The 17,371-nt window shown below is 40.4% G+C and overlaps 1 protein-coding gene across 5 annotated transcripts in view; it reads left to right on the forward strand.

Annotated features, from left to right (window-relative positions):
- The first annotated feature begins 609 nt into the window (after positions 1-609).
- LOC133486647 (ATP-binding cassette sub-family C member 4-like) overlaps positions 610-17,371 on the forward strand; it is a 56,340-nt gene continuing 39,578 nt past the window's right edge. Inside the window, exons 1-20 of one of the 5 annotated variants that reach the window (XM_061792108.1) lie at positions 620-639; positions 716-830; positions 1,467-1,577; positions 6,986-7,106; positions 7,178-7,402; positions 7,482-7,571; positions 8,748-8,911; positions 8,994-9,119; positions 9,195-9,444; positions 10,370-10,477; positions 11,533-11,622; positions 11,696-11,887; positions 11,991-12,085; positions 12,151-12,237; positions 12,312-12,408; positions 13,392-13,595; positions 14,942-15,070; positions 15,162-15,199; positions 15,444-15,538; positions 15,971-16,117. In XM_061792108.1, coding sequence (XP_061648092.1) covers positions 757-830; positions 1,467-1,577; positions 6,986-7,106; positions 7,178-7,402; positions 7,482-7,571; positions 8,748-8,911; positions 8,994-9,119; positions 9,195-9,444; positions 10,370-10,477; positions 11,533-11,622; positions 11,696-11,887; positions 11,991-12,085; positions 12,151-12,237; positions 12,312-12,408; positions 13,392-13,595; positions 14,942-15,070; positions 15,162-15,199; positions 15,444-15,538; positions 15,971-16,117 — 2,443 coding nt within the window. In that variant the 5' untranslated portion in view covers positions 620-639; positions 716-756. Of the gene's footprint in view, positions 831-1,466; positions 1,578-6,985; positions 7,107-7,177; positions 7,403-7,481; positions 7,572-8,747; positions 8,912-8,993; positions 9,120-9,194; positions 9,445-10,369; positions 10,478-11,532; positions 11,623-11,695; positions 11,888-11,990; positions 12,086-12,150; positions 12,238-12,311; positions 12,409-13,391; positions 13,596-14,941; positions 15,071-15,161; positions 15,200-15,443; positions 15,539-15,970; positions 16,118-17,371 lie in introns of those variants that run through there. The other 4 variants (XM_061792111.1, XM_061792110.1, XR_009791092.1 and 1 more) reach the window with 4 other exon arrangements.

Consider the following 17,371-nt stretch of genomic DNA (forward strand, 5'->3'; position numbering starts at 1 on the left):
GGGTTTAATTACATTACAATACCCCGAGGATCAAGAAATTTCGCAAACGTCATGCCCTCTATTTATTTTTGCTCAATTTAGCCAATTTCTAGGAGCTGGTCCTGCCTCGTGCAAGTGAGCAACTGCCCTTGGCCCGCCCAATTTAGTGCTTAGTATTGAAAATGCTCTCCAACTGCTGTAATACACTGGCATTGATCATAATTACCATATATTATTGAAAAAAAAGGCCCCAAACTCTATTATTTCAGTTTTGCACTCATTACGTCACAGCAACATTTCATCCCGTCATTTGGTTTGTCCTGTGCTATTACCTCATTAACCACCGGATGACGCCAAACTCCAGCTCACGTTTGACTTGTGTTTCGCTTGAAACGTTTTATTATGTAAATCACGTCCCAATTAAACAAACAAACCTGACGCTTACCTTATTGTTCGTATACGTTTGATTTGTCGCTTCTGTTGTTGTAATTGTTTTTAACTTTCCACTCGAATGTGGTAGCGAGCGATTGATGGACGTTTGTGCTAACCAATCACATCAGGCACTGGGCTTGGTGACGTCACATACACACGCCCCTTGCACGCGCTCACCGGCCGGTTTCAACTAGAGTCAAACTAACCTTCTCCTCAGTGCAGCCACATGTAATGTTCACATAAACACGACCACCACTGTTTGTTTGTTGTTGTTGTTTTTTTACCCGTTTCTTTCTTGGACTAGCCTGGCGGCAGAGAAAGTAGCCGTGTTACTTTCCCAGTGACATGGAAGCTCTGCGTAAAGACGTGAAGGATAATCCGTCGTCAAAGGCTAATCTTCTCTCCAAGCTTTTCTTCTGGTAAGAAAACTGCGACAGCCGTCATTGACACACACTTGCTCGTCTTGACGAGGACTGTTCTTCCTAAAATATCCGACATATTTTGGACATACACGGAAGACAAGTTTCAACTGTAAAGACAAGTGTGTATGTGGTTGTAATAGTATGACTGAATATAAAGAGACGCAAAACCATTCACACTAACATTCACATAGACACTGGTTGGGAACTAAATCCGAACGTATCACCATACTATCAGTGACTAATAAATATGAAACAATGAAATGAAAAATGTAAAAAGTATGACCCTATCTGAGCGAGCTTTCTTTTGCCCGTGTGATAACATATTCTAACGCCGCTGCCAAGGTATTTAATTGCGCGCCGTTAGATGACTTTGAAATGTCGTATATGTCAAGGACCCTCCTGTATAAAAATAAAAAAAAATCATACTTTGCCAAGATTATGATGCTCAGTTTTGATTGATGCTATGACAGATCTGACATATGTATTCTTGTTGAGGATTAGAGGGGTGTATAACTGCACTGCATCAAGCATAACTTAACATTTCGGTAAATTTAGCTGCTGTAGAGCGAAAGTTGTATTATTACTGTTGTTATTATTAGTAGTATTGGCATTGACCATATTTGTACTGTGTAGGTGGTTGAATCCCTTGTTCAGGATTGGCTACAAGAGGACGCTGGAAGAAGATGACATGTACAGGATCCTCCCTGAAGATGCGTCTGACAGACTTGGGGAGGAGTTACAGTGGTAAGAATATCCAACATTAATTTATTAATAACATGTTTATGTTTTTTTTTTGTTGCATTTATGAATGAGTACATTACAGGCGGGGTGCCATTCTAAAGTATAATACAGATTGACAAAGTGTAGGGTCTGTTCATTTAACGACTAGACTTTACACCGATTTACTCCGCATCGCCATCGTGTGCCTTAATTTTGAATCCAAAAGCTAGTTTATTTTTAGCCTTTTGACGTAGTACTGTAAATATCTGCGGGCCAACAAAAAAACATGTCGGCGGTGTGGAACAGACAACACGTCTGAGACAGACAACACGTAATGCCGGATCAGACTACAAGACAAATTTGCTCTTTCACGATCAGACTACTGCAATAAAACCTTGTATTCCGATACCACCGCATCCCGTTTTTTTACAATCATTGGGCTTTATCTTGTCAACTCAAATGCAAACGGATACACTCGTTACCGTGGCGACGACAACAAGACTGGATTGCGCCGCCTGTATTATAAGGACATTTTTCGCTTTTCATGTCATAAGTCGCCGATCCGATCAGTGACGTCATCGATCGGCTCCGCACAAGACATTTAACTCCGCGTCTGTGTCACGTATGAATCCAAAAGCTAGTTTATTTTGAGCCTTGTCACACGTCTTGTAGCGCAGTACTGTAACTCTCTGACGGCCAATCAAATTTGTTCAATCTTGTCGGTGAAAAAACATGTCGTCGGTGTGGGACTATTTTGTGGTGTCTCAGACAAACAACACGTTAGTTATTTGCAGTCTGTGCACAACTGAAGTACATCATGGGGAACGTCATCTAAATGCTTCAACACAACAAATTTGATGGAGCACCTGAAGAATATACACGAGGAGCATGTTCAAGCAACGGGGAAAAAAAAAAGTCAAATGGACTCGAACCCTGGACAATACCCGTCCATATAGCTGGGACAGTGAGAAAGTTAGAGTAAGCATGCCATTAACAGTATTTATTAAAGTAATTTAATTGCAATAAAGTAATTTAATTACGGTAAGATAGCACCCATTATTTCCCCATCAACACTGTTAAAACCAACAATGCATCTGTGGTATTCTTCCTATGCATGAAACCATACAAATACGTCTGTCCTGAAACTCCACAACCATCTCTTCTAGATGCTTCCATGCCTTCACATGTATATCATCGTGACCAACTGCCTTTCCGTTTTTCATTGTCTTTAGAGCCCTTCTAACATTCCCCTACCTAATCACTGCTACTTCCTGGTCCGCCACAGTTGCCTCTTGTAATTTTCTTTCTCTCATTTTCCTCATTTGTCAACTGTCGTCTATTCTTTCCATCTATTCAGAACACTACTAGCACCATTCAACACATTTCCATCTCTATCCTTAATCACCCTAACCTGCTGCACATCCTTCCCATCTCTATCCCTCTGTCTGGCAAACCTGTGTAGATTTTTGTCTCCTTCTTTACTGTGCAACCTGGCATACCTGGCCTTTGCCACCTCTACCTTCGCCTTGCGTCTCATCTCAATTTATTGTTTTCTCCTCTCCTCAGTCGTCTCAGTGTTCCACTTCTACTTAGCTAACCTCTTTCCTTGTATGCTTTCCTCCACTTCCCGGTTGCACCATTAAGTCTCCTTCTCCCATCTCCTACCAGAAGATACACCAAGCACTCTCCTGCCTGTCTCCGATCACCTTGGCTGTAGTGATCCAGTCTTCTGGAAGCTCCTCATGACCACAGAGTCTGTCTCAACTTTTCTCAAAAAAGTGCACAACACTCTTCATTTCTCAGCTTCCACCACCTGGTTCTCTGCTCTGCCTTTGTCCTCTTAATCTTCCTCACCACCACCAGAGTCATCTTACGCACCACCATCCTATGCTGTCTAGCTATGCTCTCCCCTAGCACTACCTTGACAGTCGTTAACCTTTTGATCACATCTTCTGCACAAGATGTAATCCATCTGCGTGCTTCTACCTCCGCTCCTGAAGGTCACCCAACGTTTCTGCCTTTTCTGGAAGAAAGTGTCTGCGCCAGCCATTTCCATCCTTTTGGCAAAGTCCACCACCAGCACCAGGTTCCTTTCCAGGATACCAAACTTAGCCATCACTTCTTCATCACCCCTGTTTCCTTCACCAACATGTCCATTAAAATCTGCACCCAATCCAGACTCCCTGCCTGCCTGCGTGCGCTTTCAAGATGTCAAGCAATCTACGGCCACAGTAATAACCATGTTATCAACACCCCTCATAGTGTAACTCAAAATTGCATATTACTTTTGTAAAGTCATAATAAATAGTCAGAACACTACCCCCCTCCCATTAAGGAAAGGTGATATTGTGTTGGTGAATGTGGTAGACATTCGACCCACCTATATTTAGAAAGTATTACTGGATCTGTGACTCGAAAACAGTCTGGTCTAGCACACTGTTCTGACTAGTTGGCAGAGAGACTTTGACTGTATGACTTTCTTTAGGCAGCATAGGAGCAGGATGTTACGTCCAAGATTAGCAAAGCAATGCAAAGCAAATTTATTTATCTAGCACATTTCATACACAAGGTAACTCAACGTGCTTTTCATGATTAAAAGCATTTAAAAACAAAGAAAAAAACAGCTTATAAACATTTAAAACAAAGGGAGAAAAGAAATAGTGAAATACAATAAAAATACAATTAAAACAGCATACAGTGCAAGAAATATCATTTAAAAATGGAAATGCTCTAAAAAGCATGGGAAAAAAGAAGAGTTTTTAAACTGGACTTAAAAACATGCACACTTTGGGCTGACGTCACTTCTGTTGGCAACTTATTCCATTTGTGTGCAGCATAATAGCTAAATGCTGCTTCACCATGTTTGCTTTGGACCTGAGTCTGTTGATCTCAGAGCCCTACTGGGTTTATATTCCATTAGCATTTCATTCATGTATTCAGGACTTAAACCGTTTACTGATTTATACACCAGTAGCAGAACTTTAAAATGTATTCTAAAGCTGACTGGAAGCCAGTGTAAAGACTTTAGAATTGGAGTAATATGCTCTGACCTCTTTGTTTTGGTCAGAATCAACTGCAGCTGTTTAATGCTCTTTTTAGGGAGTCCAGTCAGAAGACCATTACAATAGTCAAGTCTACTTGAGATAAAAGCACGGATGAGCTTCTCCTGGTCTGATTGACGCATGCAAGCCTTCACTCTGGATATGTTCTTCAGATGGTCGAAGGCAGTTTTAGTAATTGATTTGATATGACTGTTGAAAGTCAGGTCAGAATCTATCAGAACACCAAGGTTTCGGACTTGGTCTTTGGTTTTTAAAGAGAGTGACTCCAGGTATTTACTACCAGCAATTCTCTTTAATTTATTGCCAAAAACAATTATCTCAGTTTTGCTGTGGTTTAATTGAAGAAAATTTTGGCTCATCCAGATATTTATCTGTTTTAGACAGTGACACAACACCTCAATTGAACTGTTGTCAACTGGAGACACTGCTAGATATAACCGTGTCTCACCTGCATAGCTATGATAGTCAAGATTAAAGTTCTGAAGAATTTGACCTAAGGGTAGCATATACAGGCTGAACAGGAGGGGTCCAAGAACTGACCCTTGAGGGACCCCATAGGTCATTGCCATTCGATGAGATTAAGCACTTCCAATGGTTACAAAATAACTCCTTTCCTCCAGGTAGGACCTGATCCATTTAAGGACTGTTCCATTTAGTCCTACCCACGTATCCAACCTGTTCAGCAGTATATTATGATCTACCGTATCAAAAGCCGCACTGAGGTCCAACAGGACCAGAATTGACACCTTTCCCGAGTCAGTATTCAACCTTATATCTATCATTTAGCACATGGATAAGAGCAGATCCTGTTCTGCGATGAGTTCGGAACCCTGATTGAAATTTGTCAAAAAGTCCATTTAAGTTCAAGAAATTGCTGAGTTGATTAAAAAGAACTTTTTCAACAATCTCATCAATGATTAAGATCATTGTACAAAGTCTTGGCTTCCCCAGACAGTCGCATATGACATTTAGTGTCGCGCTGTCTGGTCAATAGGCTTGGCTGTCAGGGGGATCTAATGAGGGAACAGCATGGCGCTGTCAGCAGCTCTTTGAGCTGAGGACCCTCACTTGCACATACACCAGTGGAACAGTGTGTAACCAGTGGCCTTTTCATATGAAAAAATGACTAACTAGCAAGGGTTAGGCTACACACTCGGGAGTATAGAGTGGAGATGCAGTATTGATATTTGATGTTGGTGAATCAATGCCGAATCATAAGAGATAATGATACAGAACTGAACATCTGTAATGAAGTTAGCCAAAAAAGATCAATAGAATCGCTCAAATGATTTCTCTTGAACATGTCGCATTTCTTCCTGGTCACTTGTTTAATATGAATTATTGTATAATTGATATGATTCACAGTAATATATATTAGGTTTTATTAAAATTATTATACTGGGAAGTAGGGCTAAAACAGAACGAGTCCTCTGGTATTTCGAGTAGTTAGAGTAAAAAAAAAAAATAATAATAATAATGGTCAAGAAATTTTCTATGCCTTGGGGAACCGTAAATTTTATTGTGAAGGTCATTTTTTAAAATTAATGTCTTCTCTTTTTGATACAAGTTTAAACTGAAATGTATTTATATCTGTCTGAATGGTTTCTGCACAAGAAAATACAGTTTGCTGCTATGCCCAATGTGACTTTAAGAAATAAAAACAGGAACCCAATTGGTCATTCGTTAAGTGAAATGTCTTATTTTCTCTTTTGTATTCACAATTGCTCTTTAATCAAACAAAAATATAGAGTTAGGGTTATCCGAATACTCAATTATTCAATAGAGTTTTGTGAGGATACTCGAATACTAAAATACTTTGCCAGTATCATGAAACGGGTCCGACTATGAATCCGAAATGTAAAGAAGTCTCCTGTGACCCATTGTTGTATGAGTGTAACAGGTCATTACAACCAGCAGTTACAGTACATGCCTGTGACTGTTCTCATTCAATCAGGTCATTGTATTATCAGGTTATTAAAATAATTACAATTGAACTGTTCTGGTTGTCTTAGAAGACATTTTGCCTCTCATCTGAGTGGGCTTCATCGGTTCATGCACCCCGAAAGGACAGCTCTAGCCTGAGTGTTTGTGTGTAAACCCAAGTAAGTACTCGCAAAATTAGAAGGACACCAACAATTGAGTTTTTTTTTTTTTTTTTTTTTTTTCCCTGAGGTGAAAAGGGGTACTTTTATTTGAGGTGAGGCATTCATTTATGGACAACGCCGTGTGAATAATCGACACACAACATCTATTATGCTGTACGCAAAACATTGGACCTGTTCGTAGTGGGACACTAGCTCACTTTCTGTAATGCGGAGTCAGCACTGTTTGTGTCTGCCACTGAGCACACATTTTTCATGCTTTCCCAAGGTACTGGAACCAAGAAGTTAAACTTGCGGCACAAGATCTACGCCAGCCTAAACTCACCAGAGTCCTCATAAAGTGTTACTGGAGATCCTACGCGCTCATTGGAACATACATCTTAATAGAGGTACAGTCAAAGCATCCATCTTAAAGAAGGCAATGATGGATTTCAGGTGTTCTAACTTGCCGGGTTGACAGGAAGTCATCAAAGTCATTCAGCCGGTGTTACTTGGTAAGCTCATTGAGTACTTTGAGAGTCCTGATGCCACAGGCCCAACTGCAGTCTACAAGGCTTACAGCTACGCAGCGGGCATCTGCCTGTCCACCGTCTGGATGTCCATCCTCCACCATCTCTATTTCTACCAGGTCCAAAGAGTGGGCATGAAGATCCGGGTGGCCATGTGTCACATGATCTATCGTAAGGTACGGACGGACAAAAATTATCGAGTGTATCCTTTGACTTTTTGGCTACTCCATATAACAAATTGTTTTTCTGCAAAAGGCTCTCAGTCTTAACAACACGGCGCTGACGAAAACAACGACGGGACAAATTGTCAATCTGTTGTCCAACGACGTCAACAGATTTGATGAGGTAATTATCGGAAAAAAGACCTGTAGAAGCCAATGCGTTCCAGTACAAGAGCATATAAAAATGTTCACTTTTATTGATGTCGTCAGACTAGAAATGTATGATCACAGATGACCACAATGGGCAACCTCCAACTTCCTGTAATAGTATATATGTATCATAAAGGTTCAACAAAATGTTTCAATAATCATATCAGTTTTGAATGCCATCAAATCTATTAGAAACATTTTATAACTTGATCAAATTGAGGCAAATGTTACTATTGGCCCATGTTGGGATCTCCAATTCTATTACAAACTATTAAAATATCTCTGGTGAACATGGTTACAATGAATTTATTGAAAATGAATTGTGGGATACAAGCAAAAGTGGATCATTGTGTGGTTATTTTGCATTAGTATAAAACTGTTCCATCATACAAAACCACATTAGATTATATCATACTAATACCTCTCTAACCATGTCAGGCACAGTGCATTGTTGTCTTTGTAAGGAAGAATTTTTCTCATGAGGTTATGCAGATTATTAATATTGTGGTCTTTAAGCATATTTATTTATTTTAGTAGGGTAACTTTTTAAAATGAACCACTGAAACAACTAGTTTTCCATGATATTCTAATTTATTAAGATGCACCTACAGTATCTCTCTCTCGCTTGCTCTCTCTTTTCTCTCTCTCTATATCTATCTATCTATCTATCTATCTATCTATCTATCTATCTATGTATGTATGTGTACCACATTAGATTATATCATACTACTACATCTCTAACCATGTCAGGCACAGTGCATTGTTGTCTTTGTAAGGAAGAATTTTTCTCATGAGGTTATGCAGGTTATTAATATTGTGGTCTTTAAGCATACACACAGGTGCATATCAATAAATTAGAATATCTTAGAAAAGTTCATTTATTTTAGTAGGGTAATTTTTTAAAATGAACCACTGAAATAACTCGTTTTTCATGATATTCTAATTTAATAAGAGGCACCTACAGTATCTCTCTCTCTCTCTCTCTCGCTCTATCCATTTATCTATGTATGTGTACCACATTAGATTATATCATACTAATACATCTCTAACCATGTCAGGCACAGTGCATTGTTGTCTTTGTAAGGAAGAATTTTTCTCAGGAGATTCTGCAGGTTATTAATATATATATAAAATATACCCTTTCTTCCAGGTAACTTTGTATCTGCACTTTCTGTGGATCACCCCCCTGCAAGCAGCAGGGGTAGTACTATTGTTGATGTATTGGATCGGCCCATCATGCTTTGCGGGAATGGCCGTGGTCTTCATCCTTCTACCACTGCAGACTATGTTTGGTAGACTGTTTTCAACGCTGAGGTGGGCAGTGATCAAAAGTACCTTACAGTACTGTGAACTGTTGCATTGGTACTTTTACTGCCCTGTGCGTCTGTCGTTCTAGGGCTGACACTGCAGTCCTGACTGATGACAGGATACGCACCATGAATGAGGTCATCTCTGGGATCCGTGTTATTAAGATGTACGGGTGGGAAAAACCCTTCGCTACGCTTGTGGATGAAGTCCGAAGGTAGCCTGTCTTCAGTCTATTCAATGAATACAACCGCCCATGCATCTACTGACAACTTTTTCTGATATGGCACAGAATGGAAATCGCCAAAATAATGAAAAGCTCTTACCTGCGTGGCTTGAACATGGCATCTTTCTTCGTGGCCAGCAAGCTCATCATGTTCATCACTGTTTGCGTCTATGTGCTGATGGGTAACCAGCTGTCTTCCAGCGCCATCTTCATGGCCCTTTCCCTCTACAGCGCCGTCAGACTCACCATCACGCTTTTCTTTCCCTCCGGCATTGAGAAGGCCTCGGAGTGCCTCATCAGCATCCGAAGAATTAAAGTAAGAACACAGATTTCAAGTTCAATAAAAGTATTATCTCACCTGCCACATTGGGTACACCTGCACAGTTGAGGGAAATGCAATACAGAGCTGTGTAAAACACTTTAATGGTAAATGAACATGTTAATTGGGATTTTCCATGTCATATCAAAATAAATACATTCCGAAGCACAATCCGATTCAGATCTGGATTCAATTTAATTAACGTTACAGCGTCTGCCCTTGCATCAATTACACCAATAAGTGGATACTCCCCAAAATCGAATGGGGAAAATAAAAATGTGAAATACATACCTACCTGGTGACTGTTAGTGTCAACGAAAACACAACATCATTGGTGGAGGTAATAATAAACATTGTTGAATTAACACCTGCGGCACGGTGGCCGACTGGTTAGAGCGTCAGCCTCACAGTTCTGAGGTGCGGGGTTCAATTCCCGTCTCCGCCTGTGTGGAGTTTGCATGTTCTCCCCGTGCCTGCGTGGGTTTTCTCCGGGCACTCCGGTTTCCTCCCACATCCCAAAAACATGCATTAATTGGAGACTCTAAATTGCCCGTAGGCATGACTGTGAGTGCGAATGGTTGTTTGTTTCTATGTGCCCTGCGATTGGCTGGCAACCAGTTCAGGGTGTACCCTGCCTCCTGCCCGATGACAGCTGGGATAGGCTCCAGCACGCCCGCAACCCTAGTGAGGAGAAGCGGCTCAGAAAATGGATGGATGGATGAATTAACACCTCTCTGACAGTGTTAGTAAAAGTGAACGTTATTCGATTGGATTATGTGTGTGCCGAAGAGTAAGTACGTAAGGGAGTGGCCAGTAAGTGGACAGTATATCACTTTTATTACAGAAATACTTTAAAAGTGACTTGTATTATACAAAATACTGTATTACAACTGAAAGAAGCTGATGGCATGATCCCTGTTAGAATTTTCTCCTTCTGGATGAAGTTGCTCCTCAGCATCTGGGACTCCCGGTGGCCGAGAAGAAAGACTGCATGTTGAAGATTCAGGATTTGACTTGCTACTGGGATAAGGTGAGAAATAATACATCATGTTTGCTCAGAAAGTTGCCTCTGCTGTAATAGACGAGGTGTTCGCGTTAATTGCCCATTTGTCACCCACTCGAATGAATAATTGACCTTAAATGCTCCTTAAATGGATGCGCTGCAAACACGTTTACTATGTCTGAGTGTTGCGTTGCTGTATACAGTGCGGCACATTCCCAGACATCCATTTTCCCATAGCGCCTGTCAGCCTCATTATGGTCACGGGTTGGCTGGAGCTTATGCCAGCTGACTTTGGGTGAGAAGCCAGGTACACCCTGGCCTGGTCACCAACCAATCACAGTATTCCAAAATAAAAGCATCTAAACAACACCGGCCCTGAATGAATTAGTGATTGGAAAAAAATAAAATAAAATAATAGACAAAAAGTGCTTGCTTTGCTGGAAGGGGAGAACGAAAGTTAGCAAGGATTTGGATAGAAATACTTATTCCATAAAGTACAAACACAATGGAGTTGTGTCCCAAAAAATATATTTAAAGATCTACCTTCCAGTGAGTGACAGGGGCCCTAATGAGTTTCATTTTGTAAACATATTAACAAATTTGTTTCGAGAAAAAAGAAAGAAAACTTACGAAATGGAGGTACAGTACATGCTTTATTTTGGAAATTGATGAAATATGAATTTTAAAACTAATAAAATAAATATAATTTAATATTATACAGAGGCTTTTGTACAAAGGCTCCCCCTAATAAAGGCTTTACCTAGCATGTTGCTCATTATCCAATCTTATTATGCACCTACTGTTCTTATTTAACAAATATTTGTGATCTCACGAGGTGGCTCAATGTTTGGTATAAGTGTGACAGCAGCTGCCATGTTGTAAGACCTTGTATACTGCATTGCCTCCTCTTCCTTACAAGGAATTAACTACTAAGACAGCTCTTGGCATTCCCCAGTATCAGTAACTGTAATATGGTAAATATTACCACATGCAGTTGGGTAAATAAATGCCTGCTAATACAGCAGGGAAACCTGAACGCCATTGAATTATTGTTTTGAAGGTCCTGTATGTTTCCTTGACAGATGCAAGAGGCCCCAACCTTACAGAATGTGTCATTAACAGTGCGGCCTGATCAGCTGCTTGCTGTGATCGGCCCTGTTGCCTCAGGGAAGGTATAGTTGCCATTGTTACTAACTTTAATATGGCGCTTATCACGTGATGATTATTTGATGCGTCGTATGTCAGTCTTCGCTCCTCAGCGCCATCTTGGGAGAGCTAAGCCCAGAAAGCGGCGTTGTCAAGGTTCGAGGGGATCTGACCTACGCTTCCCAGCAGCCCTGGATTTTACCTGGCACCATCCGAAGCAACATTCTTTTCGGCAAAGAGCTCAACCGCTTGAAGTATGACAGAGTGCTGAGAGCCTGCGCCCTCAAGAGAGTGAGAATTAGTCCAGTTCTATGTCACGCTTCCTTGGACCTGTAGATTCTAGTAAGTCCGGCTTGGAATGACTGGGTAAGGGCTGCGTTTGGACCCTGTCCAGGACATGGAGCTGCTGCCAGGTGGCGACTTAGCATCCGTCGGAGACAGAGGGGCCAATTTGAGTGGAGGACAGAAGTCGAGAGTCAGCTTGGCCAGGTGTGCACACTCACAAAGAAACACCCACTTTTTCAACTTGTCCTCTGACTGAGTGTGTTTTTCAGAGCAGTGTACCAGGATGCAGACATCTACTTGCTGGATGATCCCCTCAGTGCTGTGGATGCTGAAGTCGGCAAGCACATCTTTGAGGAGTAAAAGAACTGCGCTGCGTCACACTCAAAAGCTGGTTTCTATTATTTTCAAACTCTGATATTCTTTCCCACAGGTGTATTTGTGGCCTTCTGAAGAACAAGCCATGTGTTCTCGTCACTCACCAGCTGCAGTATCTGAAGGCCGCACATCAAATTGTAGTCTTAAAGGAGGTGAGTGAGCACTTTAACGTTGTTATGGTCGGCTAACGGAAGAATTATTGACCCCAAAGCAGACAAAAACAATTGTAAAAATGAACTCAGACTCCATTTAAACAGAAAGAGCACAAGAGCGTGAGACCCAACGATCAAAAGGAATGATAAATGAAAACTAATGACAAATAAGGGCAAAAAGTGGACGGAGCCACAGTGGAAGGAAGGTATGCATGAAGCAAAAACAGAATCCACCAACACGTGAAACTGAAAATCACAGAAGTACTGAATGACTAAAACAAATTGTAATTACTTCCGAAAATGAAGACGAATGGAAACACAAGGGCCGATGAGACAGAATCCTACAGAAACAAAGTGAGGTAACAAGGCCGAACTCAGATATTCTTCCCCACAGGTGTGGGAACAACACAATACTCCAGCACCTCCCTTCCATTGGAGCCATACCTAAGTACGAGCCAAGCTAATTGCCAATAGGTGTGGCCCGCCAATTAACAAAAGAAATGACGTCACCAGTAGGCAAAAAACACAGAACATGACAAACGTGTTACAGTGGAGCCTATCGCTGATGACTTTGGGCAAGAGGCAGGATCCACTGTGGACTGGTTGCTGGCCAATCGCAGGGCACATATAGATAAACAACCATTCACACTCACATTCACACTTATGGACAATTATGAGTCTTCAATTAACCTACAATACATGTTTTTGGTAAGATGTGCGAGGAAGCCGGAGTGCATGGAAATGCCGCACAGGAGAGCTCAAGCAGAGATTCAAACATGGAACCTGTTGACTGTGAAGCAGACATACTAACCGCTAACCATTAGTTCACCCATATTGTGCCCATATTCAGCAGTTTTACAATAGAAAGATTTGTAACCTCTAAAGTGAAACGCAATCCATTCCGTGACGCGAATTGGCTTCCCAGTTCAAAACTAAAATGTCCCACAGTAAATAAATGATACATGTGTTTTCCATGTTGTTAGGGGCAAATGGTGGCCAACGGGAGTTACAGTGAGTTGCAGAGCTCAGGACTTGACTTCTCCTCACTCCTCAAGATGGAGGACAGCCAGGAGGAAAGACCGAGCACAACCTCGTACTGCCCCTCTAGTCTCTCTAACAATTCTATTTCATCCATGACGTCCCTGTCCGCCTCCTGCTACTCGCTGATGGAGGAGACACTCACATTCGTAAGTACAACTGGATTGTCAGGGTGCTATTGTTATTTATTTGAACAGACAGTTCAAAGAAGTTTTTGACAGTCAATATAATAAGACATGTTACAGAGGGGTATTAATTTTAAAAAAAACTGTTGGTTTATTACTGTGGTTGTAGTTCACTGGACTGCATCTTTTAAATTTTTTATTTTTTTTTGCTCATTTAGCCAAAGTTAGTAACACAGCTCTCAGTGTGACGCAATCAAGTTTGACACCATTCCAAACCACAGCCACACTAATAAACATTTTGTCAAAATGTTCAGTAAAGTGATGACATTTGCGGAGAGTTAGAGAAGCTAAACATAGAATTTTGAGAATTCATCAAATTATAATTTTTATAATAACAAGACATCTGGCACATGTATTAATCAGTTAATGTATATTAGCATGATATTTGTTACAAATGCTGACAAGATGCTCAAAATTACATTCTACTTGGACTATTCCAACTTTAGTCTTTTAAAATGCTGTCATTATTCTTGGAAAGTTACTTTTTCTTTTAATACTACAACTTCTATTGTCAGATAATTGTGATTTTTTTTTCTTTTGTTCATGTAAAATTGTTTTTCCCCATTATTATGACTTAAACCTGTGCATCTTTTCCATAATTTTACAATTTTACTCTGCTAATATTTAAAATTGCAAGAATTATCTCACATTATTACAAATTTACTTTTGTTAGAAACATATTTTTCTAGAAAACAAAAAAATTCTGTTCCCTCAACACCTGTACAATTATATACGGTTTTTCACAGGGTATTATGACTTTACTAATAAAAATGAAGTCTCTCATATTTTACTTTATTCTTGTAAAACTATGCATTTTCCCTGTAACATTACAACATCATTCTCAAAATATTTCAATATGATCATGATGTTCATATGCCTAAACTGGGTTGATAAGATTCACACATTATTCTCAGATAAATCAAACTAAGGGGTCATGCAACATTGAGTGTTAACAACTTTCTGGATCCACACAGGGTATTTTGTCTTTTTTTTTTTTTTTTTTTTTGTGGCCTTCCCGTAATACAACCAACCAACCCAAACCACTGATGAAAACTTAACCTCCTCGGTGAAGGTATTTTATACCCATCTGACAGGGTCAATAGAGTATTTGAATTGTTGTGAAGGCAAATTGTTTTTATTTAGCTCTTGCTTTGGATTTTGATGTAGATTGTGCAGGTGTACTATACAACGGAAAATGTGTGCTGTGTTTCCATATAGCCTCTAGAGGGCAGAACAGACTTACCTTTCCCTTGCAGCACGCTATTCAATGATGCCGGGTAAATGACACAGGCATCGGTGTGTATGTGCAGGCAGCGCAGCCCACGGAGGAAAGGCGCACGCAGGGACACATCGGCCTGCAAATGTATGTGAAATATTTCAGAGCGGGCGCTAACTTCCTGCTTCTCTTCCTCCTCATTCTCCTCAACGCTCTTGCACAGGTGAGTATGTTCTTATTTGCAAAATGGACTCGTGCATTAGTTGTTGAATTAAAAATGATTAGTTGATTTTTATATATATATTTTTTTAAAGGTGGCATTTGTGCTGCAAGACTGGTGGCTTGCTCATTGGTAAGATTCTTCCCTCACAATTGCTTGTAGAAAAGAAAACAAAAATGGAAACGAGAGCCCCGTTTACAGGTAGTTTGGTGTTAAGGTGTAAGGAGATGTCTTAAGGGATCAAATGTTTACCATGGCTTTTTATGTCACTTGTTGAAGGCGACCTTATGCTTTTCTGTAGTGGAAAATGTATTGTTTGTGCCGCTTCTGTTCTTCACGCTTATGTATCCTAGTGTGTTTTTCTTTTCTTCGGCAGGACTTCCGAGCAGCAGCTCGTCAACCGAACTCAGCCCCTCAATGGCAGCCTCCCTGCACAGCTGGACCTTGACCTGTACCTAAGTGTCTACGCAGGTCAACCTTGCCAATTGTTCACCTTTAAAAAAAATATGTGTGTGTGTGTATTATAGCATACGGCATCCATTCAGAAAAGGCTTAGGCAGTTGTTTGGCAGTAACCCAAGGCCTTCAAGGCCAAGTGTGGGTACACGGGCCTCAGCTGTATTGAGAGATAGCGGCGACTTTCACGTATTTGTCTACTCTCGGATTACTCTGATTGTCTCCCTGTGACTCTGAACATCTTCGCTCTTTGTATACATAAAATCATACAAAGGCACTTGGAACAAAAAAGTGAAAGAAACACTTTAAGTGCAAGATGACATCTGTTTTCTGTCTGTGCACAGAATACTGATTAACCTTTAAAAGATAGCTGTCCTTGAAGGAAGCACAAGGATGGCATCAGTGTACTGACAGATTTATATTTTTATTTCTTTCCCCTGTGCTTCAGGTTTAACAGGTGCATCCGTAGTGTTTGGCTTCATTCGCAGCCTGGTCTTCTTCAACGTCCTGGTGAGCTCAGCCCAGAGCCTTCACAACCGCATGTTTGACGCCCTCCTGCGGACCCCGGTGCACTTTTTCCAAATCAATCCAATTGGTAAGGGATTTACCTCCATGTATACGTTTTATTTAAAATACGAGCAATATTTTACCCAAATATATAAAGAGGTGAACTATAATAAACAGCATATATAATAAATATTATCTTGTAAATATTGAAAAAATGAATGTGTTCATTTTCAAAGATTTTCTTTTTTCCATTTACAGTTTGAGGTCTAAATTACACTCCAAATACAAAGTAGATTAGATGCGATGCAACCAAGAGGCCAAGCCAGACTAAACACCTTTAATGCGACATTAGGTTTAGGCATATTTTTAACACATGTATCAAAAATATTTTTCATAAACATTAAAACATTTATCTTAAATAAATGTTAAATCATGGGCAATGAAGTGACTGATGGAAAAATAAATGCATCTGTATTTGCACGGTTTAATAATATATATTCAAAATATGAAAATTGTTGCTTCTGTTTTAAAATGAGTAGTTTCATAAAATGATATTTGTTTTGAAAAAGTAAATGAAAGTTATATCAGACTCCCCATCTTTGGGATGCACGTGACCTTTTTAAGCACAAGTCAACTGTAAAAAAAGAAATTCATTTGCAAAAATGTCAATCAGTGTGTAGTTATTCATTGTATAACCTATAACATCCCATCCTTTCATAGCTTAAGTCAGCTGGCTAAGTGATGGCTTTAATTTTTCCTGGGCATTGTTCACCTGTCAGCAGACAATTACTCAGTCTAATCTCCTCATAGTGGCAATGCGTGTACCACACTGTCGGCCCGGGTGGGAATGTGCAACAGGAGGGAAACTTGTATCTGCGTAATGAGTCACGATCAACTGCTTAAATATGATTTCAGGGTGTTCGAGGCGGGCGTAGCAGCGAAGCTTGCATTTTACAAAGCTGTGTGTGTTCCTACAGCAAACACAACTGGCCATCTAATCGTCACCGGTGTGTTTGCTGCTGCTCCCGTGCGGCGTGTCGGACTATCTGGGTGTGACTTAATCTATGCACAAACACTTTGAATAATGTAATAAGCTGTGTTATATCGCCGCACAGGAGAGGCTTAGCACACACTGTTATCTGATTGGCGCTATCAGCGACTATTGTGTGACCGGTCCATTTATTATTACAGCTTGGCCTGCAGGAGGGCAAACAACACTACACTGGATTTTCAGGCTAATGCTTCACAGATTAAGATAGTCATTATTAATTGATTTGTGATATTTACACTTATGCATAATGGAACATAAACCTTGATAAATCCCGCGTAGCGCGTTTTTGCC

The sequence above is a fragment of the Phyllopteryx taeniolatus genome, chromosome 12 (genome assembly GCF_024500385.1).
Source record: "Phyllopteryx taeniolatus isolate TA_2022b chromosome 12, UOR_Ptae_1.2, whole genome shotgun sequence".
NCBI classification, from domain to species: domain Eukaryota; kingdom Metazoa; phylum Chordata; class Actinopteri; order Syngnathiformes; family Syngnathidae; genus Phyllopteryx; species Phyllopteryx taeniolatus.